Here is a 22175-nt window from a genome sequence, read left to right as displayed (position 1 = left end):
AATACCTGGGCTTAAAATAATAAGTAAAAGTCAAAGGTAAAATTAACTGAATGTAAAAATTGTTGGCAAAATAAGTGACCAGAAAGCTAATGTTTCTCAATTTACTGTAAAAAGTAATGCCAGTCTGGCATAGTAATACAGATGCCAAATTTTATTTTGAAGTACATCTTGCTGAAGAGTAAAAATTCTTCTACTAGTTTAAAAGAAAAACTGTCTTAGGCTGTAACTAGAGCTGTGCAGGGTAATACTTAAATCATGGTTCCTGTATAACCTTGCGGCTCTGTTTCATCTCATATAATGCCTGTTTTGCCTTTATGGGGTGTCTATGTCTGTACTGTGTTCAGAACTGAAGATATTGTGCTGGTCAGTTACAGTAGGTTTGATTTGACAAATTTGCATTGCGTAACACCGATGTGTGTATATGCTCACTTGTTTTCTAGGCAGTATTCTGATGAGCTCTTGGCTAAAATATTCCATGAACAAAATCCTAGCCACAGGCCTGGTGAGGCACGTAGCAAGAAACAGTAATCACTGGAGTGCGTGACTGCCAGGGCTGTTGTGCAGACATGGTCATGGGCGTGCTGGGGCTGCAATTGCTGGATAGCTCGCTGAACTCCACTGCTAGGTGTGGGCAGGTTATTCCATGAGCAGTGTGTGCTTACTGTGAAGGAGTTGCACAGTTTTTTATTATCTCACAGCCGGTAACACCTAGTATTTTTCTCATAAGCCAATAATATTTTTATTCATTTTCTGAAAATTTCCCCAGACAGGCAAAATTGGCGTATTTTAATAGAAGCAAGTTGTGTCAGTAAAAGGAATGTCACTTTATGTAGACTGAGAACTTTTGCATGCTGATACTTCTCTATGTGTTGGAAACTAATACTGCTAGCTATAGAAACCTCTGCTTCTGCTGCAATTCTTATGGCTCATCCTGCTATGCTACACGTGGTCTTCCCTGGCCTTCAGCATTTGCCCATCAATTGCATCTTATGTATGTTTCCATAGAGCGGAGGTGTTATTCATCAGTTATACTAAAGAGAATTTTGAGTACCTCCTCTCCTGAAGTTTATGTTGATGATTAGTAACAGATCTAAAGTAACAAATGCCCCTGTCAGTTAAAGTATGTTCAGAGCATACACATAGCACCTTCTCACCCAGCTCATCTACTTTCTCTGCACACTGGTATTTAACTGTTCATTCATGTATAATTTCACCCTTGGAATCATATCTCGTTTACCTTTGATAGTGTTGTAAACTTGGAGTGTTTGCAGGGGATTATAACTGGATTTCCAGTCTTGCATCCTTATCGAAGCTGCAAAATATTTTGTTATTGGATGAAAAAGTAAAACTGAATGCGACTTTAAAATTCCGGAGGGATTTTACTGATCAATCCACTACAGACGTAGCTAATTTGTGTTACTTAGGAATGAAGAAAATGCAAGTGGTAGCAGAACCCTGTAGTGGAACGTGTATCAATTTTTCAGTTACTTTTAAGAGTGAGTCTTAAAAAAAGATTTTATAATAATATGGAATGGATTTGCTACTAACTTCAGATCTAACTAATGAAAATGGATGAAGGTTAAATGGTTTTGTACTATTTTGTGGCACAAGAGATTTTGTTGGAGGAAGTTCATTGGTAATTAGACTAAATCTTAAAATTTTAGGTTCTGCTTTTAGCTTTGCAATTGCTTCAGATTTTGTCTCCACTCCGACTACTCTGACTGTAACCTTTGTATGTCCTGTAAAAGAGCAGGATGAATGCTGAGGGGTGAATGCACTTTACATGCTAAAATAGCATTTTAAAGGTTTCTGTTAGTATTTAGCTATAGTGAGCATTACCTTTCTAAGCATAGCCAAGCTCTTTGTGCTTTAAGAAAAAACAACCTTTAGACCAGATCCTATGAATAATAAGCTAATTCCGAGCAAAAATCGTTGAATTATACATGAATAGCTCTTGAAACTGTAGTGTAATGATTGTACTTTGGTCTTAAATGTGTAATGCTTTTTTAAGTGGCTCGAAGAATGATGAAACTATGATCAGAACAATGTGCTAAAGACAAATGCGAGGGAAATATTAGGTTTAATGAGGTTACGCTGACATAAGGCAAGAAAAGGAAAATGGCTAATTGCTCATGTAGAGCTGATTGCGCCTCTCAAGTTAGGGGTCAGTGGATTTTGTAATTCTGTGATGGGTAGTACGGTGTTTAGCATTTTTTCCTAAATCTGTGATTATTACTGGTATTTCGTGCTGAATGGTGATATCCAGTATATACTGTGCCTATTTTTAAAAAGAAACATCATTTTTGTGGGACAGAGCCTGCAAATGTAGTAAATTGATGACATTTTGTAGTAGCTTTGCTCATTAAACTGGTATTTCTGAAAGCTCTGGTGTCCCAGTTTACTGTTTGACATAATATTCAGCATTGGAAAAAAACCCAAAATGTAACGAATATGTAAAATGGTTGTCTTTCCGGTGGAGATAGTGGATCAAATTCTGGTTTTATTTGTGACGCTAGTAAGGGGTGATTAAGGATATTAGTGAACCTGGTGTACAGTATCGCTAGATGGTTCAACAGAAAAATAATGCAAACAAGTGAAAATAGTTGCAGCAGAAACCCATTAAAAGTATGCACCCTGCACAGTATTACAAATACAAAACCAGAGCATCTTTAGATATCAAGTACCTTGATGATTCTTTAAAAATTGAGATTCCTGAAAGTATTACAGATATATAGTGGTGTGGGGTTTTTTGTTCGGTTGGGTTTTTTCCCCCAACATAGATTTGTGAAGAAATTAATAAATATAACAGATAAAGTGCTTTTTTGGCTACGTGCAATGAATGGGGCAAAAACAAATCAGGAAGATAAAATGGAACATTTAAAAAAAATCCAGAAAACCATGCAAAGCCAGGAGTTAATTCAAAGTGAAATCTGATATGAAAATTCAGGAATCATTCTGTGAAAAGTTGTTGGTTGTTTGGTTGGGTTTTTTTTGGTTTTTTTTGGTTTGTTTTTTTTTTTTTTTTTTTTTTTTTTAATCCTAGCACTCTTGCACTTATAGCATGTAAGTACAGTCTAGGAAAACCCTGCTCTAAACTGCACTAGTGCACTCACCATAGGCACTATAAATGAAGATTTTTGTCACCTAAATCAGCAATCTGGATGTGTTTAAAATGTTCAAATAAACAATACCTTCCCAGCAATTTTCTCTTATGTTGTACATTAAACGTATATAGTGTGTTGGGTATTCCCTGCTGTCTTTATGAGAGTCGGAAAGCAAATGAGCTGCTCTGACACACAGCACTTTTTCTGCCAGGATGGCTATTTCGTGTTTTGATTTGGTTTGCTTCTTCCGTGTTTCTTTTCTCTCTTTCACGCCCGTCTGTCTGTTTTGATTTGTGCATCCTGTCCCATTTTTATATGTAACAAGCAACTACATTAATGCTGGCTGACTAAGAAAGCAGCACCATTTGTTGGATAAGAAGCATCACTTCTCACTATAACACTTCCTTTCTGATGGGGGGGGGGGGAAGTTCATGTAGAGTAGATTTATCTTGGCTTCCCTGAGAAAGGGTAGGAGGAACAATAAGTGAGTTTCCACCAAGAAAAGTCCTGTTATTTCTAGATCTGACAACTCTTTCAGGCTGTGCTTTGGCAACACATGAACTTAGTTGTGAAGAAGTCATTTTTGCCGCCTCAGGATAGAGATTTATGAAAGTACAGTTCGTGCTACAGTTTTCTAGATCTCATCAAAGTGAATATAGAGCTCGGTGCTCAAGCACTTGCTTTTAGTGACCTGATCTGGTGTTAGCAATAGGCCTTCTTTTGATGGAAGTTTGGACTAAATCACCTCCAAAGGTCCTTTCCTAAAAATATTTCTGTTTGCCCCCTTTCTCTATAAACAAATCCCTTTGTGATTTTGCAGTTGCTTCAACCCATATCACTGGATGCACAGCCCCTACGAGAACAGGGTATACGCCCCCTACGAGGCGTATACTAGGAAATGGCTTACAAAATATTGACAGCTACAATATACTTAAGGTTATTCAGTCCTAAAAAATAAACCCAAAAAATGCTTTTCCCTCCTTTAAACATTCTGCTTTTTCAGTAAATTCCTTTTGAGGAGAGTTTCACCCAACAGTGAGAGATATATATAGAGATACATATATATGGAGAGAGATACTTTATTTTTTTTAAAGCAGTGGAGTTCTAAATTTCTAGAAGATGTAATTTCATGATATTTCATTCTGGCCATTTTATTAGAGCTTCCTAAGCAATCATTCTGAGAAAGAACCTTTTTGACTTACTGATTTGTGCAACACTACTTTCTTGTACCACTGTTGTGGAAGTAAACATTATTATATTCAGTGGTCACACTTCTTGATAAATGCAGATTTAAAAAAAAATACAATCAACTGTTGTTTTGTCTTTTTAATTTAAAATGTAGATCACTTGAAACAAAAGCAGAAGTAGGGTTTGCTTTAAGCCAAGTTCTTTACAGGACAGAAACTCTATTTGTTCTAGTGTCAGTCTAACAAGAACAGATTTCTCTGAGGACAGACTCCCTGTCTCTGACCTTGGAGTAGGCCAGCCAGCCTTTGAAGGGTTACGCTGCCATCCCTAAGCTGGAGGAAGAGCTGCTCTGCAGTTTTCTTGAAGAGGAATTGCAATTGCAGCATTGCTGCTGGCCGCAGCCTTGAGTGTTATCCACGTGGATGTGACTTCTGTGTCAGACCAGAGGCTTATCTAACCTGGTATCTTGTCTTTGAAGGCACATTTTAAAAAAAAAAAAAAAAAAGAGAGAAAATTTTCCAATGTGCCTGCATTTGCTGTCAGCATGTTTGTAGAGGAAGGACATACTTGTTGTAGAACTCTTGTTGTATGTAACTGAGGTCCGAAAATGTGGCTTGAGATTTTCTCTTCCAAAGACCTCCTGCCTGACCTCGGTCAAGTCTTCAGATCTGATCTACAAAGGGCTTAAGCATATTCTTAAAACTTTGTGAGCAATATGCCTGACTTCATATGTTGAATTTGTGTCTTAAATGCTTTATAAAATGAGAACAAGAGTTTTTGTCCCCTGCAGTTCCTCATTTGTAAAGCTGGGATGGAAATACTTGTTTTCTATGCTAGTTCCTTTCCTGATACGTAATCTCGTTTGCCATTCAGTCACTGAGCTCAATTAGTTCTCTCTGATGTACCATACTTTTCTTTTTAGTTTCTTTCTTAGTTTGCAGAAGTCCTATGAAGAAATTCTTAATTTATTATAACAGTTATTTCCAAATAATTTAGAAATCTGTCTTTTCATGGTGTCCTACGTGCAGTAAAGACTCTCTGTAAATAATCAGTTAATCATTCTTTCCTGTACTTACAAGTTCATGTAAAAGAACCAAGAGGAAATAACATTTGCTGAAAATCTTTTCACAGCAAATTGCTTGCATGTATAAATACATGCAGAGAGGAACATGATGTGTATAAATACAATTAGATTATTTTCCTGCAAGATCCAATTACTGGGGATTCATGTAGTATATAGTCAAATACTTAAATAATGTTTTGGAGAGCTGACTCACTATGCTTATGCCTGTAATTTGCTGCTGGGTAGTTTGTCACATATTTAATCTGTAACTAATTTTTTCAAGACTACCATTGTGCATCATGCACTACTGTCAGAGAGCAAAATCTTTCCTTTGGTCTTGTTTGGTCTCACGTTTGGTCTTGTGCTCCTCTATGAGTGGTGGCCACATATATCAGCTGCCTCTCTGAACTTTCCCTGGTCATACATAGCTTGGTAGTATGTAGTCTTTTCCTCCCATTTGACCTTCTCCCCCCACCCCTCCGCCCCCTAAAAATTTTAAATACTCTTTCTTGATTATCTCTCGAGCAATGAAATAATCAAAATGGCGGTTCTGGCCTATCGTCTTTAATTTTCTTATTCTGCTGTAATATTATAATGTCACTAGACTGTGATGATTTTGAGAATTTCTCTGATGGGGTGTCTAGAAATGCTTCATTTCTGTCCAGTTTTGAGAGAAGTTCCACTCAGACTTATTATGTTACAGATTCTGGGTTTAGATAGGACTATACAACAGACTGATCTAAGCCTTGTGTTCAGCATGACTATACCCTTAGTTTCCCACTTGCAAATAGAGTTAGGAAGTGTATTTCTTTTCTGCAAAATCATTTTGAAGATTATGAGGCTGAAATAAAAATGCATGAGACTCAAACGGATACCGAGAACTGCACCTGTAATGCTATTGTGGGGGAAAAAACCCACCCCCAAACAACCTCTAGATCTGTACGGCCAAGGAGGAGGACTATACTTCAGGATCTATAGCCTCCATCCCATGTTATCTGTACTTGCTTAGTTTGTCAGAAAGAAATTTGGTTACTACATCTAGTAGAACTGAGTTGGCTCATCTATATTCATTTTAGCATCTATCTATAGGACATGTCAAAACGGTTGGAAACTGTTCAGCAGAAAGCTGCTGGGGATGTAGGATAGAGAGATGTATGGCTGGTAACCCTCCCATAAAGACATTTCCTCTACTTGCTGGATTGGAACAATAAAACAAGGTCTCGACTTCATATCCTCGAAATGTATTGTCATTACTAAATCCAGTGAGACTGAATGGATTTGGGGTTGTTGGTCCATTCTTTAGAAGCTGAAGTTTCAAACAGGCATAATGTGGTATCACATAATGCACGAAAGCTTAGATTTGTTTCTTATATGTCATAAACACTAAGCAAAATTTTGCCACTTTATTCCTTTTCCAAGGCTTTCAGTAGCAGTTCTCGTTTGTTTTTCCCATACCTTTTTCTCTCTTCCCTCATTCCAGACCTGGATCTTGTGATTTTTTTTTGTGTAGATAGTTAACATTTGTGTGTTTAAAGCAAAAGAAAAAAAAATCCCGTCTAAAAATCCCATACCTGAGATCAAAGTTAAGTGCATGTCCACCAAATGTATTTTGAATTTCTTAGAATTTAGATGAATTCAGGTTATAAAAACATTCTACATGGTAGTTTAGATTACCAGCTTTAAGAGCATGATACTTTCTATTTATAAATACTGTCTAGAAGATTTTAGGTGCTAATAGAATACAGGCATTGATAAATAGTAGTTTATAGGATGGAAATGGCAGTGAATGCCAATTTTCTGTTGCATTTTTTCATTAGCTCTTTGTTTTCATTTGTGGTACCTCTGGGTTTCATCTGAGACATGACCAAATCAAAGTTTAGCAGAAGGCCTTTACTGAAGGGACTAGTATTCTGGGGTTGTTTCAGTCTTCCTCTTTCCTCCCTGCCCTCCTTTACAGTTGCATCTCAAAAATTCCTTTTCTTGTTAGCAGGTATTCAAGAACATCTCTATCAGGTTTTTTTCTACCTGATTTTTGGGAAAAGCTGTAGAAAATACTGACCGTAGCAATAAAGACTTTCTTTTTGGCACAGCCTGCTCAGCTTCTTTGTCTCTTGACCCTGTCCTTAAACTGGGAAACTTACAACTATAGACACAAATGGTTTGGTTTATTGCACAGTGAACCATCCTTCCCGTAAGTGGGTGAAAAGGAGTCAGCAAGGCAAAGAAAGTGAGAACATTTGGAGAGATTTGCCTTGAGTATCATGATTATGCAAGCTTGGAAGTATTTTCAGACATAAACTAGGTGATGGTAAAGCTGCCTTTTGAACCGTGACTTACGAAGATACACTTATATCTCATGATATAGAAAAAAGAAATGTGTACGTATGCTTGCATTTAATACCATTTTACACATGCATATATAGCTACAAAGATGTGTGCACACACACAAATATTAAGTAGTTAATGCTGCGTTTGCCATGAACCATCTACAGTATTCTAATGCAGCAGAGGTTCTTCTTTTTTTCCCTCTCTGTCTGGCTACATCTTCCATTCCCTTAAATGGGGTCACCAGTGGAACCATTCATAATGCTTAATAACACACTCTACCAGTGATGCACTCTTCAGAATACTGAAATTGATTTTTCTTCTCTAAAAGTGTGACCTGCCAGCGTAGCCTTTGTCCTAATGCCTAATAATACGTGATGTTCCTGACAGCACGGGATGTGAACGCAGATGTTCTGCAGGCATCAGAAAAAAGCAGCCCCATGCAATGTCTAATGCTGTTGAAGGCATTTCATTTGCTGCAGATCAATGTCTGCTCTGAAGAAGGATAATTAAGGTGTTTTGTTCCTTTTGAAATGGGTTCTCAAAATTAGGTCTAAAGCTTAATAAGGGGCTAGATAGATATGCATGAGGTATGAGCATCTTGTTAAATTCATGGATGCTTAACACTTTTGAAATTCAGAGTATTAAGGTAAGAACCTAACTTTAGGCAGCCACTTTGATGATAATGGTTAATACACTTAAAGCTCTTAAAAATACCGCAGTGGATCTGAGCAGCTACCTGTCTGTTCTAGAGCACCTTTGCTGTAGTGCTTATCCTGAGATAACTTTTAAGAAAAATGCTATTCTGTCCACTGCCATATTATACCTGCAACATAGGAAATTGTACTGTTTGTTCTGCATCACGCAGAGCTTCTGTCTGAAAGCGTCATCCTACCAAGATGAGAGAAACATTTCCATGGACTTTATTTAGTCTTTCAAGGTTGGATGGACAGATTGTTTATTTGTTGTTAGTTGTTGTTGTTCATTTTACTGTAAGTAAATCAGAATTTACAGGGTTGGTGCAGAAATTGCCAGATAAGGGTCTGTGTGATGCAGATGAGTCAATAATTCCTTGTGGTCTTGAACTCTGAATTTAATACTTCTGCAGTGTCAGACTGCATCTTGTTAGGCAGTTGCACAGCCAGTGCTGTTCCTGTTCCTGAGGGTGTGGACCACTCTCTTTTCCACTGACGCTTTGTATCGCAGTGGCAGTGACAGCAGCTATGGCAGAGTACAGTTTAAGCATGCTAAATGTATAATCCAGTTGTCTTTTAATGCAAGTTGACAGCTGCTGGCAAAGCGGGTTGAAATGGTATTCTTGGAGACTTCTGCTACAGATCACAGTCTGAAAAAATCCCAATCCCTACAGCTCCCTCTTACAGGATTTATTCGGCTCTGTTTGGTGTGAGAAGCACCGTATTCTTTTACTGAACTAGCTCTTTGTAATGCTTGCTAATTCTCCACAATGTTGCTTGCTTATTAACGAAAATTTCAGAACAGCAACAGTATACAGGCTTCTGTTATTTACTACATCTGTACATGATAATATTACCATTTTCATTGGTGCAAAAGTGCATTTTTATATAGCTAATTTAGTAATATATACCAGCACTAAGTCTTAACTAAGAGCTGAAGTACATTTGCAATCTAATGTTTTAACTTGCTGTCCTGAAGAAAAAAAAATGAAGTTAGCTTGTGATAAGAAGACACCCCACCCCGTATTTTCATTTTTCTGTCTTCAGAGGTGATTTACAGCCATAAGGAGGTAAATAGTTTCTTTCTGGCTGTCATCGGAAGCCACAGAATCACGGCATGGCTGAGGCTGGAAGGTGCCTCTGGGGACTGTCTAGTCCCATGCCCCTGCTCAGAGCAGGTTGCCCAGGACCGTGCCTGGTCGGGATTTGAGCATCTCAGAGGATGGAGGTTCCAGGGAATATGTATTACCTTCTTTATAGTTTCACTCTGATGTTTTAACTGTATAGCAATTTAGTAACTCAGTAGGCATACTTAGGCTTATTAATGTGCTGCTGTATACACTGCTAGATCTACTGGTGAATTTTCCAGGTTTCTGAAACTTTGAAGCATTGTTTCATAATAGCAGTGTTGTTTATTAGGGGATATGGCATAATCTGGGACTCAGGCTTATCTGTTTCTGGACCAGTTGTGTGTCCTTGTGAAAGCTGCATCTGTTTTCTGTGTTGGTCCTCTCCAGTGAATTTGTTTTCTGTTTCGTTTTCAGTGTTTCTGGTGTACAGATGGGTGTGCTTTGGGGGTGAGGAGGGCAACAGTGAAATCCTTAATCTCTTGGAGATTCTCTAGTGCAGGGTGTGGGAAGTAAGATGTTTGCCTTGGAGGCTAGTTTAGTCTTGTTTAAGTCTAGAAATATTATTGAATGTGAACCTCTGATCTCTGATTCTTAGAAAAGATGTTTTTTGTGAGTGAGCAATTCTCTTTCAGTACCTTCTTGACACAAAGATAGACAACTAAGGCTTTTGCTGTTGTCTGACAGGGATTGATGGCCCAGCTGCTTTTCAAGATGATGTTCAGAAGATAGGAAGTCAAGTGCAGATTCTCACTGTTGGACAGTCTAGCCATGATGAAGATGATGGAGAGAAAATGGCTAGTGGCCAACAACAGCAAAGCAAACAAGATCTTAGAACAGCAATGCAGAAAAAAGGTAAGTAGCCAGAGCTGCCTTCATGTTCTCATTGCTTGCTTTATATATGTTGACTCCTTTTCCTATTCTTACTCTCAGCCCTAGCCTAAGCAGAGATTGTTACTCCGTGTTTCTTCTCCTCAGAGCCTGTTAGGCTGTATTCTATTATCTCACCAAAAAAAAAAAAAAAAAAAAAAGAAGTTCTCTCTTGTCCCAGGGAACAAGAGCTCGCCAGGCTCTCAGGGATGTGGCTTTCCCATCTGCAGTGCAGTGCCACTGTTAAGGTACCAGGCAGATGCTAATGCTCATATCCATCTGTTCACAGTTTTATATTGTACAACTCTGGAAATCACTTACTTGAGGGTTAAAAAAAAAGAGTACGGAATACCAACATTCAAACGAGAATATTAATTTTAGTTGTGTTGTCAGTTAAATATTGTTCATGTTTTCATAATGTGTATTCATGCTTGCAGAGGTGAAAATTACAGCACTGTGTATTCTGCAGCATTTCCCATGCATATTCCTCAAATCTTCTGGAATATTTTTTTTTCCTAGAGGCATGCATGATTTGGGAGATAGATTGTGTATGTACACATTCATGCATCCGTCTCTTCCTTCCTGCACTGTTATTATCTCTCATTAGACATTAACTGTAGGAAGGAAAAAAATCCTAAAATCCTCACAAAGCTTTTTCTGAAGGCATTTGCTTTGGAGTTGTTCTTCTTCAGTGTACAGCTTTTGAAGCAAAGATGGCTCAAGCCAAGAGTGCTCTGATGCTTTAAGAATAAACTCTTTGTGTATAAAGAGCAAAATGTAAGTGCAAACTTGACTCATCTAGAATAGACTATTCAGACCTAAATGCCCGCCTCTTGTCTGCAAAGCAGTTCTCACTAAGATTCATTTTTTCTGGGACGTTACTCTGCAGATGTGAGCAACTTCAACTGAAATGGGCAGATTTTCTCCAAGTGTGGTATTTCCTGGGCATTTGAGTCGGAGGGATGTTGGCATGACTAACAAGTTCTGATCTGTGTGGTGATTGTGTTGCCTTAGACCATGGCTCAGAATATTTAATCATCAGGCACACTACTTACTAAAGCTGATTGACTTAAAAACTATCAATAGACTTCTCGAATTAGGTCAGAGCACTCAGATTTTTACGCTGGGGGACATTTCTATTTTTGATGTTTTTTCCAGGTTAAGATATAATTTTATTCTTCCCATTTTTTTGCTTATTTTTGGGTGGGTTTTTTTTTTATTTGGTTTTGTTTTGCTTTGTTGCTTCATATTCTTAGATATATGATATGATGTTTTAATACCAGGCCTGAGTATACTCCTGATCAGAACAGACACTGCTAAGAGTGGACCACTAGTATGCTTCGAGTCGGGGGGGGGCGGGGGCACTTTTTAAAAATAGGAATGCTGAGCTTTAGTCATTTTTAACAACGGAGCTATGCTCTGTGAGACACAAAGAAAGGTATTAAGACAAGACTGCAACTAGCAGCATCTCCGTAAAATATTTTTACTATGCATGTATGGTTTGCCACTTGATAGCAGCAGGGGAGGCTTGCTAGAAAGTTTTGAGTATCCCAGTATTCATGGAAAACTTTATGTAGAGCTAGGGCTTTTCATGTGGATTACCACTGCCACTTCACTGCTTGTGGCATGTCCTTACTGGCATGTCCCCGCTGGTCTGAAAAGCATTTAGAATTGCTGTCTCCCATCAGTCCTTCTCTTGCATGGAATAGGAGCAAGAGGAGAAGAACACAGAGATAAATGCTAACTGGCCTAATGGGAAAGGCTGAGTCCCATCAGATTTGCGTAGCCCTGATTTGTGCCCATTCTGCTCTCTGACACTATCTTCGTGGAGAGAAGCCTCTCTCAGCACGTCTCTGCTTCCACAGCGAGTCAAGTTCTGTTACAAGACAAGAGGTTATAGCCTACCTGAGTGTGAAAAGAATATGCCACTTGCAAGAAAATGCCAAATGTTTTATTTGATTTCTCCATCTGTTGGAAATTGCCATCCTAGAATAATTTTCTTCCTGCAGGAAATATTCGTCCTTTTGATTTCAGAAGTCTTAATATGTAGAGGTCCTCTCTGGCAAAATTAGTCAGTAGGACAGACCCAGACTTCCATAAGTTTTAACACTGAATAACTAACGATCAGTCTTCACATTTATTAGTTTCCTATGTGTCTTTGTAAAGACTTGGAATGAGCAATTTGGTCTTAGTTATTCTTTGCCACCTGAAGTTACAGCTGTTTTGAGATTTAGGGAAGGAATAGATTTGATTTCTGGGTTGAAAAACAAAACAGGAGCTCTCTGAAGCATTCATCCTCACAGGTCATGAGTGCAGACTTCTCTAAGGCTGGCACGGAAGTTTCACCACCAAAATATTGGTGGTGAAATAGTGAGCATGGATGTAGAAATAAACTGATTACGTCTGTGCATATGAAGTATGGCTTTATTGCACAGCTGCCAGCTGAGGAGATGGACTGTCTCTATTACCCATGCATAGTTGACTAGAAAGTGGTTGTCATAATTAAGAAATAATGCTTGTGATTAATGAGCGTGTGATCAATAATGAGTGAGTTCTACAGGCTTTGAAAATATCTGTTGACCTGTGAACTCAGGCCTCCCTTGCACAACCAGATCCTTTTGAAACTTTTTGCTGTCGTGCTGTGTGGTGTACATCCAGACGGGGGGAACTGAAGAAGTGGATAACGAGTCCATTCATGGTGCAGCTGAATGGAATACAAGCATCGCATATGCTTCTGTTTTACTTTTATACACTCTCTGTTACTACTCTGGTGTTGTTTCATTATCCAGTGTGCATCTGGTGTCAAAAGCTATTTTAAAGGGATATACAGTGAAGTTATTGGAAGCAGCAATAACATAAAAAGTATTTAAATGCCTTTTTTGGTTTCTCTTTTTTCTCATTCCATTCCAAAATTTGAACTGAAGAAAACCATTACTGACACTATCTCTAATGTTTATAGTTCTGTACATTAGTTTGGTTCAGTCTCTGCTTGTTGCAGACCAAGCTCATATTCCAAAAGACTAAGCTACATGGAAGTCTCTGCGTATCCCTGGAAGTCCTGGCAGAACAGTTTAGAGAACCTGAGAAAGATGATGAGGACACACTGGGCACAGGCATTTAGGTAGAATTTAGGCCATCTGAATATGAGTCTGAATACTTTTTTCAGTGTTACTGAATGAATATTTGTGTAGAATCTGTGTATATCACTTGTGTCAATCAGTTTTATTGTTTCGTGTGCTAGAATTCAAAAGTCGGCCAAAAACCTACCGTGCAGGGCACATTGTGCACAGAAGGTTTTATGGCACAACCATTTAGCATGGATGATGTTTTCTGAAGCTCCAGCTCTGTGATCAAGGGCTTTTTGACCTTATTCAAAGTACTAAAAAAGAAGGTGACAGCAGGTGTAAGCAGGTAGAAGGTGAATTTGATTGTGCAGAAAGAGAAAATGTCCATAATTGAGAATTCAGGCAGCAGCATTACGGCCCCATCCAGTAAGCCTTTAGCCCTGTGCGGAGTCCTGTTGGCAAGTTAGGCTTGTTCACTCAATTAAGGGTTTGCAGAATCAAGCCCATGGATTTTTTCCTTTCCCAGATCCCCATGCAAATACATCCTGGTCCTCTTCCACCTCCCAATCCAGTCTTGTCGCCCTGGATCATGTTCCTGGTAAGTACAGAAGGAAAAAGTTAATTATGCCCATGCTGCTTGACTCTGGAATTCTTTGCGTTTCATTTATCCTTCTGCATTGGACTTACCAATAGTGGAAGTTCTGGACCAAGTGGGGTTTTTTTTAGGAAAAAATATTGTGTTGTTAGCCTCTAATACGTGGAACAGCGTTTGAACCTGAATACAGGGTGGCTTCATCTGCATGATACTACTTGAAAAACTAGGCCTGGCAAATGACGCTTTCTGCTGCTAAGTCCTATTTGATGTTCAAAGTTGTGTGTCCCTTTGAAATGTCTGAGGTTTTGAATTCTTGTAAAGTCAAATTTTTAAGTGCTGTAAGGCAGTTCCTTTGGCCTGGGCTGATACTGGTTTCTACATGAAATAAATATGCATGAGAAGATCTCCTTGATGTGAATGTTTCTTCTCAGTCTAAGATCTGCTCGTCATCAGATGACATAGGAACAGTTAAAAGCATGCTGTAGAAGGGCTCGTATTTTAATTGTTAAGGTTTCCAAATGGCTGAGATAGGGTGTCCACTCAGCTCCAATTTCAGGTTTCAGATTGTGTGTTGTGTTTGAAGTACCTGATTGGATGAAGAAGATCCGAATTTAATTCCTAACTGGATATTGCTCCTGTATCACTGGGTAATTCGATCCTCTCTGTGCAATGGAAACCATGATACTTCCTTTCTCATTTGCTGAAAAGTTTTGGCTTTTCAGGGCAGGTACTGTCTCGCCCACGTATTTGTCCACTGACTCGCAGAGTGAACCCCCTCACACACACCCTCTCTCACCTGTGAGCCTAAGGGCGCAACAGTATAATAAGTGATGTTTCACAGCAAGTATGGACAGCTTTAACGTATTAGTATTTCATATAAGTGCGCTGCTTTCTCCTCAGGCATTTCAAGCAGCATGAATTTTGATGAGGAAGAAGATGAGGAAGATGAAGACAGCTCCAGTTCTTCACAGTTAAACAGTAACACCCGGCCTGGTTCTGCTACGAGCAAGAAATCCAATAAGGTAAGGGGTGAATACCGAAGAAGGAGCACGCAGGCTGCTATGTACTGCGTGATTTCGGAGTGCAGGCAGGGTAGGCCTGGCTTTCTTGTTTTGTTGTTAGTATGCACTAGAGTATCTCCAAGGTGATTTACTGTGATAGCTCTCAGGGTTCACAGGAGCAACCAATGAAAATAATGACTGGGAGAAAAGAATAGCAAATATTGTCTGAACTTGAATGAAGAGAAAGGTAAACACTAAATACTTACCTTTCTACTGCTTGCAGGTGCTCAGAAGGATCTTCTGTTTCTATTGCCTTTTTCTGAGCATTTTCCCACCCTGTTCTCACTGCTATCATCCAAACATAAAATAAGACTTTGGCTTGTTCAAATATTCTAAATCAGAAGCTCTTGCTAAACCAGTTGATGGTGCCCCACTTTTTTATATATTGCACTGACTTTTCATCTGTTATATCTCTATCTTAATCTGTCTCTCCCTATCTCATTTCTTCCTTTCATCAAAGGCCATCCCTGTCCTTGGGTATGGCCTTTCCCAAAAAAGAAGTGTGATGAGATGGGAAGGTGTGAGCCAGGGCTTGCTATGTACCGTTACAGCACTCTGCCTGTGCAGCCACCCCGTTCTGTTTTGCCAGATGTGTCTGTCCACTGAGCATCAGCAGCGCAGAGAGCTGCTCCCTGCGCCTTTGGTAGCCAAGAGCTTGACCGATTGGATGGGGAGAGATCCTTAGCTTGATAAGCTGCCTTCAAGGCTGCTGAGGAATCAGAATGGGGAAGACAGTATCTCCATTGCTTTTATTTTTTTTTAAAGTGCAGCTTCTGTCAAATGTCATTCTTTTGTGCTTAGAATCTTGTAAATCAAAGTTGAGGAAACCTGAGTTTTGCTTACTGTTTTAGGAAGCGGCCTCAGCCCCCAGTCCTTCCACAAATGAGCCTCTCATAGATGTCGATGACCTGGAGGAATTTGCTGTAAGACCTGCTCCACAGGGTGTCACTGTCAAATGCAGAATCACAAGAGACAAGAAGGGAATGGACCGAGGGATGTACCCTACTTATTACCTCCACTTGGAAAGGGAGCATGGTAAAAAGGTCATAAAATAACTTGAATGGCATACCAGTTGCATCTGAATATAAAAACTTTACTAAAAGTCTGAAGAAGCCTTACAAAGAAAATATAATCTTATATTTTAGATATAATTTCACTTTCACTGAGATCTGCCCTACAGTCTTCCAAAAGCAAAACACTAGTATCACTTTGTTCTACTGCCTTTCTTCATATGTCTAAACTTTGGCCTTAAATAATCCATGCCTGGCACCTTTAGGTGACAGTCAGCAGTTGGGGCTCTCTGCATTCTGTGGCCTGAAAAGCGTCTATTTTCAGTTCAACTGGAAGAGCCAGAGCAACTTAGAATGAAACATTTAACAAAATAGATCGAATTTAATTATTGAAACCATAAATAATGGACTGAGTGGTTGAGAAGTCACTTTCCCTTTCCAGATTTTTATCTGGTTTTGCTAAGTCCCAGGAGACCTTCCGTTACTTCGCTAATGATGCTGGAAGACAGAAAAATTGCCTATGGTTTCCTTATATCAAAGCAGGAAGTGGTGTGTGCTAACCCCTTTGGCATTCTAGAATATGTTTTTTTGCACTGCTTAGGTGTTTCTGTTAGCTGGAAGGAAACGAAAGAAGAGTAAAACCTCTAATTACCTCATCTCCATAGACCCAACTGACCTGTCTCGGGGTGGAGAGAGTTTTATTGGAAAACTGAGGTAAACACTGATACATCTAAGAATTTTCTTCATATAATATAAAGTTCATTTGAAATTAAGAAGCCTGTAAGCCACTACGACTTCTTAATTAGAGGCTTGACTACCTCATGTGATAACGGTCTTAAAGTTTACCAGTATCCAAGGCATGTTTTCAAAACGTCTCAAGTACTTACAAGGTCACATTTTGTTAAAAGTCAGCAGCACTGAAGCTCTTAAATGCTCAAAGGCCAGGTTCTCAGGAGTGTATGAGCGCAACTTATCTTAACGGGATTTTCAGAAGTGCATGAGTAGATTGTGTCTAGCACCTGTTGATATAAATACCTTGGAGTGGAAGTTCTGTCGGTTAGACAATCTGAAAATCTCTTTGGTTTTGCCCATTTCTTAAGATCCTAATTAGAGTTATGTACAAGTAGTTGAATTCTTTCAGAACCACGTATTTCTCTTCTGTCTGTCACCCCATCATACATCGGTCTGTTGTTGATACTGACGTGGAGCCTCTCAATGCATGTTTAGATTGTCTGTGCCTGAGGAAGGGGACCGTACTGCTAATTGCCATTTGCCTGTGTGGATCTCGGAACTTCACACGCTATTTATTGCAGTGCAAACACAGAATGAGGATAATGTGGTTTTAGCATGTTCTAAGTTGTATTTTGCACTCCTTGGTGTGATTTCCATTTAAATAGGAGAGACTGATCTTACTTATAACTTTGAAATCATTCTCTGTATTCTAAATAGAGTTAGTAGTCAGGTAAGAAAGCAGATAGTTTTGTAGAGAGTAAGCATATTTTAAAAACCAAGCAAACGAACAAAATAACCCCACCTGAGTGTTTCCTTATTGCTTTCTTGAATTTACTAGATTGCAAGATGTCATGAGAAATCTCCAGTGTAATGATAAGGGACCTTTAGTGTACTCCGCTGTACTGTACCTTTACATTTTTGTTATGGCTTTTAATCCAGGAGTTGCCATTTAGTTGGGATTAGAATTAACAACTATTTGTACTTGATATTATTTGTCTTTCCTTTGGGGCTATAATGCAGTAAGGGATGGATGTCTCGGGCAGCATTACTGACAAATGCTGATTAGATTTTCCATTTCTTTTGATAGATCAAATCTTATGGGAACCAAGTTTACAGTTTATGACAATGGAGTAAATCCAATGAAAACAACATCAAGCCTGGAGGCGAGTATCCTGCGTCAGGAGCTAGCTGCTATTTGTTATGTAAGTACTGCTCACAGGCAAAATAGGCAAGAAAGGGCAGTTCAGTATCTGAAACAGCACACTGAATTTCCTTCTCACTTATGATTATGTAAATCAGCATTCGTACTCTGATGTAATCAAACAGCTGATCTTCACTAGAGAAACCAGGAAATTCAGTGGAAAGTGGAGGTGAAAAACGTTGTGCACTGAACCAGGTTGCCCTGTTCTCACTTTTGGTCAGAAGGTGTTGGAGCTTTTACATAACCCGCTGGAAGAGGTAGGATGTTCACAGCCTGCAGGCACCATCCAGAGGAGCCTCCTGCACTGGAAAGAGTTGTGCACATGGAATTACTGCGCTAAAGTATGATCACTTGTAATGGCATTTTGGAGGAGACCTCTCTGATCCAGAGCACAGGTAACTGGACAGCTAGGTCTGCAGCAGTGGCTGAGAGACTGGGATAAAACTCTAAAGCTCCTTTTTACCAGGAAAAAAACCAAGCAAACCCCAAACAAAATCCAAAATTCAATTAAATGAGAGAAACCAGCCTCTTATAGGACAGTAAATAGCATTTGTCAGGGGCAATGCAGACAGTCAAGACCTGAAGCACAGTTGCTGTTGATTCGTGATTCCTGGATGCCTAACTGTTTTGGTGAGAGTATTCTTTCTGTCCAGAAATCTCTGGGCCCAAGAAACTCTTCCAGTCAAAACTGGTACATACACTGCTACAGAAAGTTTTCTGTTTTCACAAATCAACAACTTCTGACAAAAATACCCAAGAACCACTTTTCTGAAAAGTTCCTGCCCAGCTCTAATGAAGTATGCCTGGAGCTCTGTCAGATCGAAGTCCAGCCATCCCAGCACACACCCTGCATACGCGCAGAATGCGTTCCTGGAAAGGTCAGCTTTAGGTTGCGGGGAGCAATGTGTCTGGAAGCTTTCGGCATGTGAAAAGGAAAGCAGAGAGCCATCCTTTCCATGCAAAGTGCTGAGAGCACTGAAGGGTGGCAGTATTAGCTGCTAACGTGTTCTTTTCCTGCTGCTTAGGATGCAGTTTTTCTGTGAATATAGTATAAATAGTGGGTTTGTTCGCATGTGCTATTATTCAGGCACAAGGCCTACAGTTGCAGACAGACAGACAGACACACACACACATCTTCCTCCATTCCTGTGGGATTTGAAACTCTCTGAGAATTTTAGAAAATCCAGCTAATAGGATTTGATGTCAGTTTACAGTTTGACTGAAGTTTCAGTAGGAACCTAGGAGAACTTACAAGTTTAATAAAGGTAATTTTACTGGTTTATATAGGAGGGCATTCCCTGGAGCCCGGCAACTAGTCTTCTGGTGCAAACTAGAAATACAAGGCGAAAACAAAAAACAGTTTTAAAAAAACTTGTATATTAAAAAATATAGGCATTGCTTGTATAAGTCAACAGCAAAGACATTAACATTACCAAATAAAAAACTCAGCTGTGGTCAGCAGAGATAATTAGAAGTGTGAGTGTTGGAAAGAACAGAACCATGGCCACCGTTTGGAGAATGTGGCTACGATAAGCTGCTTTTATATGTCTGTTTTGAGATCAGTTTAAAACGTGTCCATTTGTATAAGAAAATGACTCGTTCCATTGACATTTTGATACTCATGGAGAAAGGCAGCAGTCTTGCAAGTGTGCTACGGCCAGAGGACAAAAGGAAATCGGAATGATATTTCATTACTAGCCAGGTTTGCTAAAGTGAGATTATTGTTCCTGGCTGCAGCAGAACCACAGGAAAGAATGCCAGAAAGAGCACTCCCGAAACACCCTTGTCCTAAGGTAACCTTTTAATGCCTGCCTTGAGATTTTTCCTGCAGCAAAAACTGTAATAAACAATACTTTGAAAGCACCACTATGCCTCTCTGTCTCTCAGCTCATCTGATCAAGTACCCATCTGGAGAGCAAGCTGTACCTACTTCCACGAACTTACTGAGCCTGACTGCTGAATCAGCTCAGCAGGTCTAGTTTGTACAGGCAGCAGCTGGGGATGCATCTATTGTTAACTGGGGGGTAAACGTGTTGAGAGCACTCTTTGTGGAGCTCACCTTAGGGCACGTTTCAAGCAACAGGAATAAAGTTAGTGCAAGGACCGAGTTTTATCAGGTGCTGTTAACCATTTTTTCTCCCTGCTGATGGCAGGCTAGCATATTAATAAACCTGCAGCAGCACCTAATGGCTGATTTCAGAATCGCTTGGCAAAATGTATTGAGAAGCAGGGAGGTGTAACTGTGCCATTTGTACCAGGATTTTCTGTGCTGGATTCCTTTATACCTATAGTATCTCACAATTCCGTTTGTGTCAGACCCTGCAGGCAGGGAGCTCAGCTGATATTCTGAGGTGTGACTCGGGTTTCAGTAAAGCAATAAAACGACGTGTTTCTACTCAGGCCTCAATCACTTGCATTGTGCTCCAATGGTTCTGTGGTTTGGGCTTTCTATGGAATGATAGGTTCTACAGGATATATTAAGGACGGGGCACAGCTGTGTGAATCAAGTCCAGAAAGGGAAGTGGCTGAAGGAAAATTGGTGTAATTAAATCGTGAATCTCCTGGGAGCTGTTGGGATATACGCCTTGCAGCGTTTATCATGGTAGCTATTGCCACCGTAGTGAAATGCTTACATAATTTTATGAAAGCGTGTAAGATTTTAAAAGCAACCCTGGGGATAGGCTCTGTGTTCTTTCGGTCCAGTTTATTGTGACACGTGCTCACAGAACAGCTTACTGGTTGGTCTAAGGCAGAGAGTGCAGCTTCTGAGCAATACTGGGCCAAGTCCTTAGCTGATTTAAATCACTGGCACGCTGGTTGAGTCAATAGGGCTCTGCCAGCTAACAACCCTTATTTTGAGTTCCTACGTAAACCAAGACTGTCAGTGGCATTAAAATGGTGTGAAATCAGAATTTGTTCTATGTTCCCTTGATAATGCCATTTGTAGTCTTGAATTTACGCACACAAAATAGTGGAGGAGGCAAACAAAAGAGAAACAGGGAATGAGACAGGAGATAAGGGGAATTAATTTTATTTGGCTGCAGGTAGATTGGAAAGGTCTGCTTTTAATTAAAGCTCCTCTTTTTTCCCTACTGTTTTCCTCATATATTCCATGTTTGTAGAATTTCAGTTCTGTACCTTGATTTTAGCAAAACGGTAGCATTTGCCAGTAAAACGTTTGATGTAATTGGTGCCTGATGTAATGAGCAACTAGAAATCATTCCCTTATCATTTGGCAGAAGTATTGATTTTAGTGTTGCTCAGTAAATCCAAAGAATATAGTCCTGTCTTTTCAGAGTGATAATACTACTTGTTGGGAGGGAAGTGATTCAGCGCTATTATTTAATTTTGCCTTGAACAATGTCTTCAACTAGTCAGCATCTAAATTAATTGTATGTAGCAGAACTGCAGCTTGATGAGAAGAGCTTGTAAGGCATTGCAGAGAAGACCAAAATTGTCAGTAGTTAGTGGAAAATAAGCATAAGCATGAATCTTTTCTTAGAAATTGTCCTCTGCTGTGCTGAGTCTCTCCTGCTTATAAAATCTGCTGGCAGTCATTTTAGTTTGAGTCTCACCATGATGCAAAACCAAGTATACAATTCCAGCTGAACTGATAACATTGGTTTACTCTGCCAAAGGCCATGACATAAGTGATTCAGAAAAGAGGTAGAATCTTCCCATTAATGTATATAGCTGTGAAGATACATGAGTATACTTCAATTGCTTCAAGACTATTCAGTCAGTGGAATTTTTCTTGCATGCATGAAAATCTTTAATGAGTTGTGTAAAATCTCCGGATGGTTTGCTGAAACAACCAAAGTTATTTCAAAGGTCTGATGGATGACAAAATTTCTGCACAAGTAAATTTTAGGCGGGTATTTTCAGATGCTTCCAGTGAGTTGAGATGTATTTTTACTTGTAAAAGTAGAAGTGTTTTAAAAAGCTTAGTGTTCCTTGAAATCAAGACACTTTAATTAAATATATAAAAGCAGGGACATCTGAGTATGTCACTTCTGAATGTCCCAGTGGTAGAGCCACACCAGCTGGAGCCTGGGGGTGTCCAGTTCCTGGTATCTTGTGGTACGTTGCTGGGAATAGTGCCAATGGGAATTTCCTTCCTGAGATTCCTTAGCGTGTGT

At 39.5% G+C, this 22175-nt stretch overlaps 1 protein-coding gene across 4 annotated transcripts in view; it reads left to right on the top strand.

Annotated features, from left to right (window-relative positions):
• The window catches only part of TUB (TUB bipartite transcription factor), a 111009-nt gene that overhangs the window by 72896 nt on the left and 15938 nt on the right, over positions 1–22175 (top strand). For 2 of the 4 annotated variants that reach the window (XM_075502192.1, XM_075502191.1), the window contains exons 5-10: positions 10190–10357; positions 13964–14035; positions 14933–15054; positions 15945–16136; positions 16705–16817; positions 17923–18037. In XM_075502192.1, coding sequence (XP_075358307.1) covers positions 10190–10357; positions 13964–14035; positions 14933–15054; positions 15945–16136; positions 16705–16817; positions 17923–18037 — 782 coding nt within the window. The remainder of the gene's footprint in view (positions 1–10189; positions 10358–13963; positions 14036–14932; positions 15055–15944; positions 16137–16704; positions 16818–17922; positions 18038–22175) is intronic. The other 2 variants (XM_075502193.1, XM_075502194.1) reach the window with 1 other exon arrangement.

Source organism: Mycteria americana, chromosome 5 (genome assembly GCF_035582795.1).
Source record: "Mycteria americana isolate JAX WOST 10 ecotype Jacksonville Zoo and Gardens chromosome 5, USCA_MyAme_1.0, whole genome shotgun sequence".
Taxonomy (NCBI): Eukaryota; Metazoa; Chordata; class Aves; order Ciconiiformes; family Ciconiidae; genus Mycteria; species Mycteria americana.
Note: the sequence above shows the minus strand (reverse complement) of the source record. Positions and strands in the feature narration are given on the sequence as shown.